Source organism: Periplaneta americana, chromosome 16, assembly GCF_040183065.1.
Source record: "Periplaneta americana isolate PAMFEO1 chromosome 16, P.americana_PAMFEO1_priV1, whole genome shotgun sequence".
In the NCBI taxonomy this organism is placed as follows: Eukaryota; Metazoa; Arthropoda; class Insecta; order Blattodea; family Blattidae; genus Periplaneta; species Periplaneta americana.
The window spans coordinates 180,982,239-181,001,295 of record NC_091132.1 but is presented as its reverse complement, the minus strand read 5'-3'; the positions used below and the strand labels follow the sequence as shown (position 1 = coordinate 181,001,295).

Sequence of the window (19,057 nt, the reverse complement as noted above, 5' to 3'; positions counted from 1 at the left end):
CGAGAAAATCCACAAAAGATTAGGGAAAACAGGGAAATTTTACTTGAAGCAAGTAAAGCTCTAGGTGTGGAAGTACATCCCGAAAAGACAAAATATAGGATTATGTTTCATGGCCTGAATATTGTACCAAGTGGAAACATAAAAAATTGGAGATTTTTTCTTCCAACATCTTGGAGCACCAGTAACAGATATAAATGACACGGGAGGAAATGAAATGCAGAATAAATATGGGAAATGCCTGTTACTATTCGGGTGAGAAGCTTTTGTCATCCAGTCTGCTGTCAAAAAATCTGAAAGTTAGAATTTATAGAACAATTATATTACAGGTTGTTTCTTTATGATTGTGAAACTTGGACACTCTCTTTGAGTGAGGAACCGATATTAAGGGTGTCTGAGAATATGATTGTTAAAAAAATATTTGGTGCTAAGAGGGATGAAATTACACGGGAATGGGGAAAGTTACACAACGCAGAACTGTGGGCATTGTATTCTTCACCTGACATAATCAGGAACATTAAATCCAGATGTTTGAGATGGGCAGGGCATGTAGCACGTATGGGCGAATTCGGAAATGCATATAGAGTGTTAGTTGGGAGACCGAAGGGAAAAAGACCTTTGGGGAGGTCGACACATAGATGAGAGGATAATATTAAAATGAATTTGAGGGATGTGGGATATGATGATAGAGAGTGGATTAATCTTGCACAGCATAGGGATCGATAGCTGGCTTATGTGAGGGGCAATGAACCTGCAGGTTGATTAAAAGCAATTTGTAAGTAAGTAATTGCATCAATATAATGGATTCCTAGTTTCCAACAGTTAACATATAAAGAAATTATATTGTTTCAAGTTGTCTTGTGAGTTTGGTAATTTTTTGTAATTCTAAGTTTCTATTGATAGGTGGAAATAATTAGTTCAATAAAATTGTCAGTAACGTTTGGGTCCCTAATTTTTACTTACGAAAGTTGGCAAGCCTACCGTTAGGACAACGATACCTATACAACGTATTCTGCGATGACAGTACTTCAAAATATGCATTTAATCGGGTGCAACCGCAACTTTCCTTTGTCCCACCCTACACCATTTCTCTGCCCTTTCTTCCATACATACCTTGCTCTACTTCTCTCTTTTCAATCTACTTACTTTATTCTAAAGATTACTTTATATTAAATACAATGTCTAAATTATCTTTAAATATGCCGGGATTCGAACCTAGAACCTTTCGTTTAATGAACCACTATGACAGCCATTATTCTATGAATTCGTTCCTGAACAAACCATTAAAAGTTATGTTTACGCACAATAAATTAACATCAAATACTTCCAAATGTATTAACAAATGACTTTATTATTACCGGTATATAGTAGAACTGAATTCATTAGTTTGCTATTATCTTTATTACACTTAATATGCCAAATTGTTCACTAATTAGTGTGCTTTCTAACAATTTATAATATATCTTGAGTATACATAGCTATATTGTTCTCACGTGGCAATTCACTAGGTTTTCCTTGTTGACTAGTTAATTAACACGAGAATATGTGCTACATATTCCTAATGTATAATATTACAAAATCTAAGATGAGAATTATATTTGGTTTAAGTTCATATTATTATATTTACACATGGACGAACTTTAATAAAGAGGCAATTTATAGCAGAAATGTAAGTACAGCCTAATGGTATTTTATTATAGCACACGTCAAGTAAAGAGTGAAGCGATGCTTGGAGAGCGTATTGATAGAATTTCTAATCTGAAAACATCTGCACTGCAATAGCTGACAAACTGAACATTGTCAAGTGTGTTCGTAAATAACAAGGGGAATTTAGATAAATGACAGAAGTATTGTGTGTATAACGTGTTTATTAATTATTACAACAAATTGAAAATCATCAACTGCATTCTTTTTATCCATACGAAGTATGTAAAACAATTTATTGTAACACTAAGTAACAATTCTATGAGAAAAACAATGCAAATATAACCTAATACAAAATTTGGTAGGAACAGTGAAGATGTACTCTTAATGTTTTGTATTTTACGTAAACATTTTTTCTTCCAATTGTACGGCAAGAAAAAGTGACGTAATGAACATTTCAATATATTTCAGGCAGAAGACTAAACAATATCTGAGAACAAATTGCTTAATAGACAGGTATGCACTCGACAACTAATACTATATAATATTATAAATAAAAGTACTCAATTACTCACAGCAAACATAATTCCTGTTGAGGATGTTGCTCTTCCTCAAACAGGAACAGCAATGATGCGGTACGTAGAAGAATAATCCTCATTGTATTTGTGTATTACAACGTCCAATTGTACATAAAAAATGTGCACATTATATTAAACCTGTCCACGTGTGAACAGATAGTCTTTTGAGCTTATATTTACACATGAAACAAACTGCAAAAAAATTTTCACAACTGAAAGGCATTTACTGCCTTCCTCTTTCTCTCCACATAGATCAATATTGTTAATATAGTTTATCGTCTGATATCTTCTTTTGGCTCCAACTCATCTCCGATTAACGATTCGTTTCAGTATATCCATCACTAGGCAGTTACATCTCAGCCAGCAACCCAACCAATTCCTTTACATCTTCAATTTCAGTATCATTCATTCTTCACTCACTCTTTCCAACACAGCTTATTTCTTATACTGTGTGTCCATTTAACACGATCCATTTTCCTCTCTACATATTTTTAATGCTTGTATTCGCTTTCCTTCACTTCATAGTAATGGCCATGTTTCTGCTCCAAACAATCCCACACTCCATCCAAAGCACTTCATTAGTCTCTTACTTACTTCTCTTTCAAGAAATCCACAAAAGATGCTCCTTTTTCTACTAAAAGCTTCGTTGATCATTCCTAATCTCAATTTCATTTCCTAGCAACAGCTGATGTTACTGCTTTAGTACACCCCAATTATTTGAAGGCGACCACTTTTTCTATTTCCTCATTTGGAATTCCTCTGACAATGGTCCTCGTCTTGTTTGAATTTATGCTTATCCCATAATACTGGTCGGGGCTGTCATTGAGATCCAGTAGCATATAGCTTATTATCGTCTGCTCTCCTGCTAACAACGCCATATCATCAACAAATGTGATGTACTTTACTCTTCTTCCTCCCGCAGTAAATCCTCCCATGTTCTGAAAACATTTCTTCACATGCAGGTTAACCCACTACAAAATGTAACACACAGAATTCTTTAAGAATTCAATTCTGGTGGTAATCTGGTCAGACACACGTAGCATAATTCTGAAAGTGATTCCATTCAAAATGTGAGTTAGTTAGACACAACGGATGAAGAAGAAACATTCTTGCTACAAAATATACGAGAAAATAGATTTATGATGACAAGAGAGTGAAGTAACGTTCAAGTTTCCCTCAAGCTTCTCGTTAATTACGATTGCTCACCTTTCATTATATTTATTTAAACCATATTTTAGTTCTCGTTTTAGTTGTCGTTCCCGGGTAATTGTGAAACAAGCCCAACAGTTTAACTTACAGGACAGAGACAAACACATTCCACAAACACCGCATTACCAAGTCATTTCCTCGGTAAATTTTAAACCATACTTAAAATAGTCTTCCTAAAGAAACACGTTTCAGAGATCAGACTTCAAAGACTTCTCACGTAAAAGTGTTCGTTGTTTCTTAGGCTACCTAAGCGAAGAAACACTTACTACAAAAATCGTACTACAAAGGTTATTACCAATATACTTGAGCACATGAAAACTTAAATTGCACATACTACCAAAACACAATTGACGTCACTACAAACTAACATATAATTGAAAGGTTTCTCGCCTGAATGCTGCCGTTCATGGTTTCAGAGGATAGTCGAATCTGAAAAACCATAATCACGAATTTAATATTTGAAAGATTTCTCGCGTGTGTACCAGCGTAGATGTACCTTTATGTAACTAGACATTAAGAAACACCAAACACAAACATTGCATTTGAAAGGTTTATCGTCAGTGTGTAATCGTAACAGCACTTTCAAATGAGAGCAACGCGAGAAATACTTACCAGACACATCGCATTTGAAACAATGCTCTCCCATGTGAAGACGTTCATGAGTTTGGAATATTCGATTGCGAAAAACACTTACCACACACATCATATGTCAAACGATTCTAGCCTGTGTGCAAAAGCTCATGCACTTTCAAGGTATCGGAGCGCGAGAAGTACTTACCACAAACATCACATATCTAAGGTTTGTCGCCTGTGTGTAGTCGTAAATGCACTTTCAACTTACCAGAGCGCAAGAAACACTTACCACAAACGTCACATTTGAAAGGTTTCTGGCCTGTGTGCCGGAAATTATGGTCTCTTAGATTAGACGAATCTGAGAAACACATACCACAAACTTGACATTTGAAAGGTTTCTCGCCTGTGTGCAGGCGTAGATGTCTCTTTAAGCTAGAAGACATCGAGAAATCTCTACCACAAACATCACATTTGAAAGGTTTCTCGCCTGTGTGCAGGCGTAGATGGCTCTTTAAGCTAGAAGACATCGAGAAATCCCTACCACAAAAAGGACATATGAACGACTTACTGCTTGTGTGTATTCGTATATGCACTTTCAAGTAATCTGAGTGAGAGAAACACTTACCACAAACATCACATTTGAAAATCTTCTCTCACGCATGAAGACGTTCATGTGCTTTTAGGGTATTCGATTTCGAAAAACACTTATCACAAACATCACATTTGAAAGGTTTCTCGCCTGTGTGCCGGCGATCATGGTTTCTTAGTTGAGTCGAATCTGAGAAACCCTTGCCACAAACGTGACATATGAAGGTTTTCTCGCCTGTGTGTATTCTTAAATGCCGTTTCAAGACACCGGAGAGAGAGAAGCACTTACCACAAACATCACATTTGAAAGGTTTCTCGCCTGAGTGTAGTCGTAAATGCTGTTTCAATTCACGGGAGCGACAAAAACACTTGCCACAAACATCGCATTTGAAAGGTTTCTCGCCTGTGTGTAATGGTATATGGTGCTTCAAGGAGTCGAAGCGAAGGAAACACTTACCACAATCATCACATTTAAAAGGTTTCTCGCCTGTGTGTAATCGTGAGTGCTCTTTCAAATGACCCGAGCGAAAGAAACCCTTACCACAAACATCACATTTGAAAAGTTTATCACTTTTGAAATGTTTATCGCCTGTGTGTATTTGTGAATGCTGTTTCAAATGACCAGAGCGAGAGAAACACTTAGCACAAACATCACATTTGAAAGGTTTCTCACCTGTGTGAAGGCGTTCATGGCTTCTTAGATTACTAGGGTGCGAAAAACACATGCCACAAACATCGCATTTGAAAGGTTTCTCGCCTGAGTGAAGGCGTTTATGGATTCTCAGAATACTAGATTGCGAATAACACTTGCCACAGACATCGCATTTGAAAGGTTTCTCGCCTGAGTGAAGGCGTTTATGGATTCTCAGAATACTAGACTGCGAATAACACTTGCCACAGACATCGCATTTGAAAGGTTTCTTGCCTGAGTGAAGGCGTTTATGGATTCTCAGTTTACTAGACTGCAAAAAACACTTGCCACAGACATCGCATTTGAAAGGTTTCTCGCCTGAGTGAAGGCGTTTATGGATTTTCAGATTACTAGACTGCGAAAAACACTTGCCACAAACATCGCATTTGAAAGGTTTCTCGCCTGAGTGAAGGCGTTTATGGATTCTCAGATTACCAGACTGCGAAAAACACTTGCCACAGACATCGCATTTGAAAGGTTTCTTGCCTGCGTCCGTGGATAAATGGCGGCTCACTTTTTCCGCAGACGGGAAACATGTTTTAGACGATTCTAATTCCATTTGCTTCTCACTTTCACGAGTCCGCACGGGTTTTGCGGTGGAATCTGAATTCTTGGGAATCTCGCACACAGTCTCGTTCTCTTCAAGAGAAAGTCTGTCCAATTCTGATGATACAGTCCTCTCATTCGTAGCTGCAATCCTGAAGTAAATATACTATCAGTCTATGAAACAGTCCCAACAAATATACATTCAATTACTGAATATTAAAAAAAAAGCTATTTCATGACAAGGTGAATTACGATTAGAGATACAAGCTTGTAATTAATTTATGAGTAACTCAGGAAGTATCAAAATATCTCAACTATTTGGACTTCACCTGTACAATAAATTTAATAAGGATTACGCCACGTTAGTCAATTGTTGTCAGGTTTTTTTTGTTATGAACCTCTCTGTTCAAAGTCCCCTGTCTTTGAGTGGGCTAAATAATGCGATTATTTCGAATTTAGGGATTGCAAATGCCCAATAACTTTTCCTAGCACTCATTATTGTGATATACAAGGTGTTTCACAAATACGGGGCATAATTTCAGGTATTTATCTCCCACATGTAGACAATCAAAATAGTTCATTGCAAAATGTGTCCGGAAAATGCTTCATTTCTGAGTTATGGCCTTGACAACATTGAAATTCACCGCAACGTTTTTCTTTCCGCAGGTCGTTGTCATTACAGAAGATGTTCAAAATGTCCACCTCCTGCTTGAATACACACCTCACATCGATGTGTCATTGACCTGCGAACACGATCCCAAACTCCAGGAGTATTGCGTATGTCCTCAGAACATGCCACAATTCGATTCCGAAGGGATTCCAAATCAGGCACCGGAGACGAATAAACCTATGATTTTAAATGGCCCCACAAGTAGAAATCGAGAGGACTCAGATCAGGTGAGCGTGAAGGCCAAGCAATTGGGCCAACTCTACTTATCCATCGATCAGGAAACCTTCGATCCAAGTACTGGCGAGCCGTACGACTGAAGTGTGCAGGAGCGCCATCATGCAAGAAGTGAATGTGTTGACGACTGATCAGTGGAGTGTCTTCTAAAACATGAGGTATGGTGTTTTCCAGGAAGTTTGTCTACGCCTGCCCCGTAAGTCTGTTTACAAGTACATGGGGTCAAACTAATCGATCACCAATGATACCGGCCCACATGTTGAGGGAGAACCGCACCTGGTGATGAGATGGAACAGTTGCACGTGGGTTTTCATACGCCCATACATGCTGAATGTGGATATTTGTTATGCCATCTCGTGTGAACTGTGCTTCATCTGTAAATAATACTAAGGCAGGAAAGTTCGGATTTACACCACACTGCTGCAAGAACCACTGACAGAACCTAACTCGTGCAGGGTAATCTGCTGGTGACAGGGCCTGTACACGTTGCAAATGATAAGGATACAATATGTACCGTCTCCAGACAGCCGTATGAGGAACATTGACTTGCAACGCTACCCTTCGTGTGCTGATAGAAGGAGTCATGTTCACAGCCTCCAGAATCTCCTCCTGTACTTCTGGAGTTGTAGATCTTGGTCGTCCCCTTCCCAAACCAGGAGAGTTAAATTTTCCATACTCGCACAGACGGTAATGGAGATGTAGCCTACAAATGTCATCCGATCTGGACATTGTCACTGTGGGTACCTCTCCTGGTACAAACGACGAGCCAGCGCAGCATTGCCGTCCGCCTTACCGTACATGAAGTGCATTTCTGCCAGCTCTTGATTTGAATACATGTCGCACAGTCTAACGCCTACACAACACTGAATGTAACCGTCGCCTCGGAATGAACTGTAAGAGTGCCCTCTTAATGTCTCCTTTGACGGCAACGACCTGCGGAAAGAAAAACGTTCCGGTGAATTTCAATGTTGTAAAGGCCATAACTCGGAAATAAAGCATTTCCGGACACATGTTGTAATGAACTATTTTGATTGTCTACATGTGGGAAATACATACCTGGAATTATGCCCCCTATTTTTGAAACACTCGGTATAAAAAAAACCTTTTTAGTTTATAATTTTATGTATTTAAAATCAGGAAAATTCGCAGTCGAACATTACTGATTCCATTCCGTAGCAAGCGTCATCATGAGAAAATTGCAATTTGTTGTTTTGCGGAAGTTAAACTAGTAACAATGCTTACAGAGCTCTGCAACAATGTAATTTACAATTGTAAATTATAAGCATACAAAATATTATTTTTCCGCTTAAATGTTAAGTATACTCGTACTCAGCAATATAAAAGCATTAATTGACTCAATTCAGAGAAATATTTGAAATGTCTGTAGCAAATTTAAGACTTCAATACTCTTCTATTGAACGCATTATGTCAGACGAGTAGCTTTCACCTCTAAGCAAATGTTGTTATTTGAAGTTATTTATCAGAAATAGAGGGTTGTGCGTCTGGCAGCGAAACAGGGAGGCCCGGGTTCGAATCCCAAATGGGGCGAGTTATCTGGTTGCGTTTTTTGCTGGAGCTCTCCATTAACACAACATGAGAAAAATGCTGGGTAATTATGAGTCCTGGACCACGGACTCGTTTCACCAGCAATATCACCTTCATCTCAATCAGACGCTAAATAAGTGAGATGTTGATAAAGCGTCGCAAAATAATATTGTAAGAAAGGTATGAAATTCTGGACGTGAGCAGATGGAAATACGTATCATACTCATGGGATGCAAGTACACACAGGAGGGAAACCGGATGAGTCTGCAGAGAACAGACAAGAACCAAGGAATGAGAACTGTCCAAGATGTTATGTTACTTCTCTATGGTACAGAGCGAAGGGTATCGACAGACCTCTTCATAAGCCGCAACATGACAGAGAACTCTTTAGCTCAAAACCTAGCCCTCACTGGATGGGGGAAAAAAGAGGTTGACATTCGAAGCTTTTACAATACCGAAAGGAAAAGAAGATTTTCGTCTCTTATCGCGGTCATGCTGATTTCAGTGACATTCTATAATACAAGAAAAAAAATATTTTGTGCTGCTGCCATCACCAGCAACGTGGGATGACTTGTTCAAAGGGAGACAACAATTGCAAGCCAAAAATAATACTCGACTGTAACAAAACCAAAGCAGGGGTGGATACTATAGATAAGATGGCTAGAGAGTACACAACGAGTGAGGTGGTCTGTACGTCTGTTGTGAAACGTAGACGTCAACACACTGTAAATTCCCGAACGGAAAATGAAGCAAAACATCATAGGCGCTTATTACTGCTTCAACTAGGTGACCTGCCAGTTCGTCTCTTCATCACCTAGAGATCTACGATTGTGGTACTGAGAAAATTAGAGCGTGTTCTAAGGAAGCACTTGATACACACACTCCATTGAATGTAGGCTGCATTAGCCAATGTATCAGCTGGAAATGGAAGGAAAAGTGGACACTGCCACATCGCCTCAGTTTGGCAGACAGAAAACTGACCTGAAGCTTCTGATGGTATACGAGATTAAACAATATGGCCTGTATGGGCAGACTAACAGAAAGGCGGGAGTTCAAACCTAGCCGTTCTCTGATATCCCTCTGCTACATGCAATCTTGTGTTAGACGTCATAGGGAAGTAGAAATTTAATGGAGTGCATCACTCGACCTCATGCTAAAGAGTAAAGAGCATTGAAGGCTTCATCACAATATCCTCAATTACTTCAATTTTTACTTCTTATTTTAAATAATAAAATAAAAAGTATTTCAGAAGCAATATCAATGCTCGGCAGTATGCATAGCTGTAACCAGTTTTTTCATCTACGAAACTTAACAAACTTCGATTGACAGACAATAATTTATTTATGTTCAGTTTTATGGACTGCAACTGCTAACGTAATATTGCCTGACATAGATAATGTTATATCCAAAAATAATCGTTAAATATGAAGCGTCTGCAGCAGGTCCTTCAAGTGAGAAAAATGACTCTTGTGATATAAGAAAACGTGTTTCAAAATTGTGAGTACACATTGCAACTGCAACAAACAAGCACTCAAGTAAAAGCTTAGGAAGTAACTAGCTTTCCTTGTGGTTCAGTTTGTACACTGACGTTCAAAGACTTCTGCCCTGCAATTTAATGAACACGTAACCGAATTTTTCACTCACGGGAAAAGTGAGAGCAAAGATCCGCAAAAAACAAACAAATTTTGAAACAGTATCCTGAAGTCTCAAAAGGTTTCACCATTACTGGGGCGCTTATAAAGTGTCAGGGACAATGACGTAGTTCAAGCAGAAATTATTATCATAACTGACAATATCAGCGGTTTCACGCTAAACCTAGTGAAGTTTTGCAATCAGCAGAGTGGGATGAAGTATTGATTTCTATAATGCGGGTATTATTTGTCCAGTACGATTTACAACACCGACTTTTATCTTCACCATTTTTTCAAAGAAGTAATAACTACAGAAGCCACACTTACACTAACAAATTATAGTTCACTATAGATTAGTAGGGTCGGGTATCTATGTATTCACGTGCCAGTATATGGTTCAGTGTTCCAATGTTTCGTGACACAATATAATTCAAGTACAATAAATTATATTTTTGCCTAGAAGAATATCCTATCTTATTTAAAATAAGGTACTGTTACTTTGTAAACAAATAGTCATAAAATATTAAATCCATATCAGAAATATTCCAGTTTTTAAGTAATGTTGATGCCTTATTTCTTTGTCTTTTGTAGAAGTTGTTATATAAATTTATTACACTTAATATACTGTTGATTATTATTGTGCATGACGTATCTCAGGCATTAATAACATAAACATCCGTGCCTGAACTTTGAGTAGTCACACAGTTATATGCAGTCTGTTACAGAGAATCACGTGGCTATCCTGTAACTTCAAAATCATAATTTTCTGTGCTGATTTCGTGACAGCACTGCTCTAAACTCACTATGTGTGAGAAATATTGGAGAACAAGAAAGTAAATTTGTTTACAGCTAAGAACTCTGCATTAGTTAATAACAACACCAACATGTCTACCCACTAGAAGAGGAAACTGTGGTCAAACAGAAAGAAATCATAAATTGGTGAAACAACGTTGTTCAAGTACAGTTATATGTATTAATGTAGTACGGTAGTATATCTGGTTTATGGAAGTGAAAGAATGATGACCTTAACTACAGCACAATAAATAAATAAGTAAACAAATAAATAAGTAAACAAATAAATAAGTTAAGTAAATAAAGCAGTAATTAACAAGTAAATAAATAAATAATTAAATAAATCCATAAATAAATAAATACATGAATTACGAAATAAGAAAATAAGTAACTGAGTAAATAAGTAAATAAATAAGTAAATAAGTTAGTAAAGAAAGAAGTAATTAATATGTAAAAAATAAATAAATAATTAAATAAATAAATAGACAAATAAATAAATAACCAAATAAGTAAATATGTAAGTCAGTAAACAAGTAATAAATAAGTAAATAAATAAATAAATATATAAGTAAATGAATAAATAAATAAATATAAAAATAACTCAATGAGTGAACGGATATAAAAATGAATAATTAAATAAAACAGGCAAATTAATGTTACACAGTGACTATGCAACAGGGATCAACGCTTTGCAGAAGAATACTTGGATTGGACTCAAAATAGTATCGTAGTACATAATTTTCTAGGGAATTATAAAACTTTCAATTATTAACAAACTGTAGATGTTAAGTTGGAGGGCTTCAATACCCTGGCCTGGAATATGAGTGTAAAGGTCCACTACTTGCATGTCCATATATATTACTTTCCTGAATATCTACGCATTTTCAGTGAAGGATATGAAGACAGGTTTTAATAGTACATTATGGCAACCAGATACCAAGGGAAGTGCAGTGTGAATGAGATGACTGATTATTGCTGGACGATTCAGACAGACAGTTCTTCTGAAGCTGCTTCTAAACAGTCAAGCTAACAGACACTTCAAACACAAAGAACTCTACGTGAAGACTCGCACACCACACTCACCTTTCCGTCAAAACCTCGTTGTCCTCTGGAGCTACTTCAAAACATGGCTCCTCAGTCACTGCGTCCGAGTCAGTCTGCATTCCCTAGAAATACAGAGCAAATAAAACAAAAAGATAGCAATTTACGCTAAGAAAAGCGCATCGAATTTAGATGTCACAGAATTGCTTTTAAATTGTATTACGCCTAGTAGTATTTTAGCAAATATAGGATAATTCTTGAGGCAGATTTCTCGCGGGGCAATTCTTTTCCTTGTAGATCTGCGGTTTTGAACCTTTTTCAACATGTGGCTCAGAAAAAATGTAATTTAAAATCCTGTACCGCAGTTATATAATCTAAAGCTGATTCCCCAAGCAGGAGGGGAATTTTGACACTTTAAGAAGGGAATGAGTACCATAAAATGAAAATAAATGGGATAAATATATATGCATTAATATATAAAATAAAATACCTTAAATTTTATATGACTTACGGAGAAATGATAATATTCTGAATTGTGAAAAGGCGCAAAAGATGTAGAGAACAGAAACAAAATACATTTTAATCACAAACTGAACTAACACACCTTTTTTATTTCTATTTATATTGTTTTTTAAGTTTATGATAGAAATGCAAAATTTAATGACAGAAAATTATTCCAAAGCAATATCAGTGTCAAACATACCGTATTATGAATGTTTTCTTAACTTCATATTTAGGAGATAGGAAAAGATACAATATTATAAGATGTTTTGATAAGATATCTAATGCAGGAAACATCACTTTTTATAAAAATAAGTGAAATACGGTAGATTTTAAGGTTGGCACTTCACTAATCTGGCTATCCTAGATGCGATTCTGTCATTTTCTTCTCTGTTGCTTGCACACCCACACTTTGTTCACTGAATGTTGACTTGTGCCATATTTGAGATTCCGTCGCACACCAATGGATCACATGAGTATGCACAGCCACGCTGGTGGAAAATGACTGTTATAGAGTAACTACTTGAACACTTATTATAGAAGAAATTTTCTATGAACAATTATTCAATCATTCCTAGTTTAGAATTTGGTGGATTTTGTAAGTGGTTTACAACAATTTAACAACTTCAATGGTTATCCAGCGTCTCAGTGAAATGAAGGTGATAATGCCAGCGAAATGTGTCCACGGTTAGTGCCGAGAGTTAACCAGCATTTTCTCTCAATGGGTTAAGGGATAATACCAGAAGAAACTTCAAACAGGTAACTTGTCCGAACCTGAATCTGGTCACTGATTTGCTAGTCTGAAGGTCAGACATGTTAATTGCAACTCCACACTTTTGAACGAAATGGGTAAAATCCCCATTTTTCTGACAATGTCTAATATCAAGTTATTGTATGACTTCGAATTTTTACATTACCAGGTATATAACCATTCGGTTGAGTTTGCTTTCTATAGTACTTGTCTCTCAATACATTTTCTTGCAGCTTGCTCCATAATTTCTGCCAGGCAAAATCATGAAGTATGCAATTATACTAAAGCTCCAGTGCACAGAGATTCCTTTGCTACGACAATATTGATTATTATATCGTAGAGAAAAAATTGGTTAGAAATTTTGTTGAAAAATTTTGTGAACTTCATAACTTTCCCGAGAATATCAACTAAGTTGTAGTGTAGTCATAAAAAGTAAAGGAAATTCAAATACAATGTATATTCCTAATAATTTTCAAATTGGCAAAATGAAGTTTCAAATTTTGTTTCTCTACCTGTACTAATATTAAATGCAGTTCACTTGCAGATTAAGAGAAAATAAAATACACAACAGTTTCATGTATGCTGTATCTGCATGTATATATCACAACATTTTGCAAAATTTAGAACCTATTCTGCAATCCACTCAAAATCAACTATATAATTTATCGTAAACTTACAAAATATCTTGTCTCTATGCGTAAGATAATATTCTGCAAAAGATACATTGCAACTACGTAAATACTTAAAAACAAAAGATGGAAAAATAAAATCACGAGATAATGTATGTACATACATCTAAAAAAAATCTTTTACTTGGAAACGGTAAAATGTATTAAGAATTTTAGACAACGACACAGAGTACACAAAAAGAAGCAGTGTCCTCAAACACCATAGATTATGCAACAAGCAATTACGTTTTCATATCTAAAACAAACCGAGATACCACTCCAGAATTAGTTCCCTGCAATATCACATATCTCGTAACACTAAATAGTGATAAGTGTTTTTCTGTCTCTATCATAAAGTAAAAGGCACTGCAAACACTGTTGTAAAGAGGTAGCGGATCTGACAATCAAAACACAAGAAAAACACAGTGCATTTCTTGTGCTGCACTCACCTCAGGTTCACGTTTCACAGCAGGAAACGAAAATGCCTCTGGATCTTTCTCACATTTTACCTCTGATACGAGATCATGGCTCTGTTTCACATACTCCTCCTTTATACCAGTCACATGATGATCCAAGAAATTCCGTTCCTGCAGTACAAAGAGTTATATTAAATGAGCAATTTATTACAGGATATTAGAAGACGACTTCTAACGTTACAAGCTGCTGTCAATATATCTGCATGTAACAGCTCGACATTATGAGGAATAGGGTCAGAATTCATGAGTGAATGCAAATTCTTCATGCAGAAACATTATTTACACATGTTATGAAGGTCTGTAATAATACGAAAAGCAAATCGTTCATATTACGGCCATTCCTACATAGAATAAACTATTGTGCATATAATGTAGCATATTTTCAACACTGATTTGTGTTAAACCCATAAATTGAGTTGTTGTGAAAAAAAATAAACAAATAAATAACATAATAACAGTTTAATACATAATTTCAATGATGCTTATTATGGAAAAAATATCTGAAGGAAAAATACATTGATACTTTTTTTCACTCTGTGGGAGAATTTCGAAATATTTCTGAGTCATTGAATCTTTCTGACGAGGAGAAGAAAAAAGCATTCCCCTGAATTTCAAAGCTACTTTCAGCATTATTTCATCATTTTTCATGTACGCATTCAGTACTCGGGTTTTCCTTTCCTACGCAAATAATGCTTATATCGTAGACAACAAAAATGCTTAGAAAATTCGTGGCCTTTCCCGAGTTTTGTATCTACTTGGAATCCACGAACAATCAGTTCAAGTAAATTCAAAACCTCTATTTCTATTCCTAATAATTTCAAGATTTGTCAACTGAAATTTTTAACTTTTCCTTTCTATACCTATATTTAAGTTGAATGCACTTCATTCACAGAACAAACATAAGTAAAGTAAATAGCACTTTTATGTATGCTGTACCTATGCCTACGTATCAGATCTATTTGCAAAATTTAGAGCACCTTCTGGAATTTACCCAAATAAGCTCTGCAATGTACTGTAAACTTACAAAATATGTTTTCTATACTGGCAGCATAATTTTCTACGAAAGAAATATGCGAGAGACGTAAATACCTAAAAGAAAAATGAAGACAAGAGATAATATTTCTGCTTACATCTACAGGAAAATCAATCATTATTTTAAAACGGCAAAACGTATCGAATATATTAGACAAAGACATAGAGAAAACAAAAACAAATCAAGTCAAGTACAACACAGTATCAAGATAATACACTGTGGGAATTTGTAGCTATGGCAACCATTACGATTCAGTGTAAAGAGCAATTTCGTTTCCAAACTTAAAAGTGAAGCGAGATAACAATGCAACAAGGCATAAATAATAATAAATAGAGATGAGATTGTTCTTCCCCTCTCACAGACTATAATGCGCTACAAGTACAGTTGTAAGGAGGCAGTGTCCATTACAATCAAAACACAAGAAAAACACTGGAATAACACACCGTGCATTCTTTGTGCTGCACTCACCTCAGTTTCACGTTTGACCACAGGGAAGGAAATTGGCACTTGATCTTCAACTTTTATCTCAGAAGTGAGATCATGGCTCTGGTCCTCATATTCCTCCTTTATACCAGGCACATGCTGATCCGAAAAATTCCGTTCCTGCAGTACCAAGAGACATCTTGAGCAATTATTATATGGTTCAGGAAAGTTTAGTATATACAGTTGCGAAGCTCAATACTTGATCAGGGGCGTACTTTGCGGCCTACCAGCCCAACTGTAATTTCAATGACGAAGTCATCAAAGTATTTTCGTCCCAATCAAGACGTCTGGAATTCGCATATAAGTAGATAAGGAATTTTATCATAGGGATTTTAAAATATATTTTGCGTAATAATAGGGTCAGCGGTAGCCGAGAACCTTAAACCAGTATACGCCCCTGTACTTGATAAATATGCATACACAGATAGTTGCTGACCACCAGGAGCGCTACTATTGCCTCAGTATAGACTCTTTCCCGAGCAGACAATAATGTATGTTCGGAATTTCTATTACAGTGTATGGAGCTCAGTAAAATATAATACAACTATATTGCGTATCATTGCTAAGTTTTATTTAGTGTAATGTGTACATAAGTTCCGTTTACATCTTATTGCATAATTCGATGCAGAAATAATTACAAAACTGTGTTATTTTAATGTGAACACAATTTTACATGTTAACATAATATATTCACCTCAACGTTTCAATTTTAGAATGAAAGCTATTTTGAGTTTTAATAATTGTGATTTTAATTTGGCACATCTACCTTAAATAATCGTAGGCAGATAATTTATCATACTAGACCTATGAAATTTATGTACGTACGATCGTGTTACTTCGGCTCTTAGGAAGTAGATAAATACAATAATTCAGTAGGTACTCGATTGTAGTATTAAAATACAGGCAAATTGAACGTGCGGCGTATCATACATGAAATTATGCTTAATTATAATGTATAATTGCGAATATAGGAATACAGTATAAATAACAACCTACAATTTCCATATGACATAACTTAGGCTTAATATGTAATGGCAGGGCATTGGACAGTTTGTAAATCTAGTTGCTATAGGAATAGCGCTGTGAGCTTACCGTATTTCAATATAGTCGAGTGTCCAAAGGCCAATAAGGCACCACTCATAAAGCGGTGGAACTAGTGCTGAGGTAGTTCCCGCGATTTCGGAAGTGAAAAACGTTGAATATATCAGAGAATTTTTGTGGAGGTGCAGGTGATGGTATATGCAAGGCATAATAAAAGCCAAAAGTAACCAAACCTAACCTGTCACAAATCCGTATATGCAAGGAGTATGAGTAGAAAGGAACTACGTCTGCTCTAGTTGAGGCTACTAACACAGTATATTAATCTGACTTCAGACTGGAGTACCGTAAGAAACGAATAAATAGAACTGAAATAGAGACAAATTGCATTTACAAGTTATCACACGTAACTTCATGCTTAATTATAATATATATATATATATGCGAATAGAGGAATATTGGTAGAGTAAACATAACCTACAATGGCAACATATAAACATCTCCGTGTGGTAGAACTGAAAATTATTGAATCGAGCATAAATGACTGTACAAGAATTTCGCAATATTTAATCCAAATAAAGTCAGGTATTACACATACGAAGAACGCAATTTTCACACCAAAAATAATATTACACCTTAACTCGCAAGTGAAATATGTCTGAAGTTCTCCTAATCATTGTTTTAAATTTACCTTTATTCATGCAATTACATTACATTTTAGAGAAATGTATGTTGCACTTTATGCATTGCAACTAATTTATATGGTTGAAAGAAAGAACATATTCTCAAACACCCGTACCCTCCTTTTCCATATTTGAATTATCAATAATTGAAAGCCAAAAATTATTTATAGTCTTATATAATAAGAATAAAATGAAAATGAATTCGTGACCTTAAGCATTATATCAAGTACCTACATTGCGGGAATGTGTAGCTTGGCAACCATTAAGAATAAGGTGTACACTATAACTTCGTTTTTAAATTTGAAATATAAAACCAGATAACAGTTTCAACATTACACTTCGCTACAACATAACAAATAAAAAATATATTATCATCAGATTCCTTCTATCCCTATCACACACTGAAAAGCACTCCAAGTAATGTTATAAAGAGATAGTGTCTGTGATAATCAAAATACAAAATAAGCACTAGAAAAATATATCGCATTCATTGCGCTCCACTCACCTCTGGTTCATTTTTCAACATTGGGAATGAAATTGGCATCGGATCTTTATCAACTTTCACCTCATGTGTGAGAGCATGTCCCTGGTCCAAATATTCTTCGGAGTAATAAGACATCTTGCGTAAGCTTATGTTGCCTATAACAATCGTTTAACTCTCACATCTTTCCAATTATCGTTATGATTTAGGAAAGTTAGGGGCAGCGTTGCCAACACCACTTTGCAGAAGTACACTAAAAGCTTGAAAATTAACAATAAATATAGCATTAAAGCCTCAGGATTTTTAGATGTATATTACATATTTAAAATTGTGCGAATTCGGCTATTTCTATTTCTCTGATCAATCTTTATAGACGACAGAAAAACTTAACACCAATATCCTCTAGATTTCGCACTGCCAAAACCATGTTGGCGACGCTGGTCACGGCTGACAAAAGCGTTAAGAAAGTATTTTCAAGGCGGCCGTGTTCAGACAGATGAGCGAGGTTCAGAATGACTGTAATTTCATGCTTTACTTCTCTTTGCAATTTTTTTTTTTTTTGGATGATTATTTTTCTTCTAATATTGCTTTTTAATGCTAATTAATAGTAAGAGCGGATAATAGCTTATCGGTAAAATCCAAGAATCAGTGACTTTTTTTCACACGTAGGGGTAGTAGGCTTGTAAACTGTCCCGTATTTACTAGGACAGTCCAGGATTTTGCCCATTGCGTCCAACGTCCCGACATAATTTGCACATGCATCAAAAGTCCTGATTTCAGGGCATATTAGACGTGACAGCTGATTTTGGTTCGTATCATATTGTTGGATTTAGTCTGGATTGGAAGATTTTTCCTTACAGTCTTATACAGATAGGCTTGCAATATGTGACGAAATAGAAAAACGACTCTGGTTCTAGTAAGCATGTATTTCTAGTTGATGTGTCAATGCAATGATCATTCCAAGATCATATCAAAGTTAAGGCGGGTTTTATCACAGTCCACAGAATACTTTATGAGCCATATATGCTTTGTGCTCATCTTATGCACTTTTACTTTAGCTTGGCGCCATTCAGTTTTATGTCCACTTCGTTCACATTGGAGGGGAGAGAACCGTTTCCTTGGGCGGGGAGGGGGCAAAGCAAAATCAATAAATTCCCATAAAACGGGGTTTTGGAGGACATCGTTTACTTCCCTCTCCCCTTAT

At 36.1% G+C, this 19,057-nt stretch overlaps 2 protein-coding genes across 2 annotated transcripts in view; both read right to left on the bottom strand.

Annotated features, from left to right (window-relative positions):
• The window catches only part of LOC138692154 (zinc finger protein 493-like), a 190,383-nt gene that overhangs the window by 29,824 nt on the left and 141,502 nt on the right, over positions 1–19,057 (bottom strand). The gene's annotated exons all lie outside the window — the stretch shown is intronic.
• On the bottom strand, positions 1,714–18,041 carry LOC138692148 (zinc finger protein 737-like). Its single transcript, XM_069815168.1, has 5 exons — positions 17,878–18,041; positions 15,637–15,771; positions 14,109–14,246; positions 11,782–11,864; positions 1,714–5,978 (listed from the first exon to the last, which is right to left on the bottom strand). Exons 1-5 carry the CDS (start codon positions 17,989–17,991, stop codon positions 4,655–4,657), a joined length of 1,794 nt encoding a protein of 597 aa, XP_069671269.1. The 5' UTR covers positions 17,992–18,041; the 3' UTR covers positions 1,714–4,654.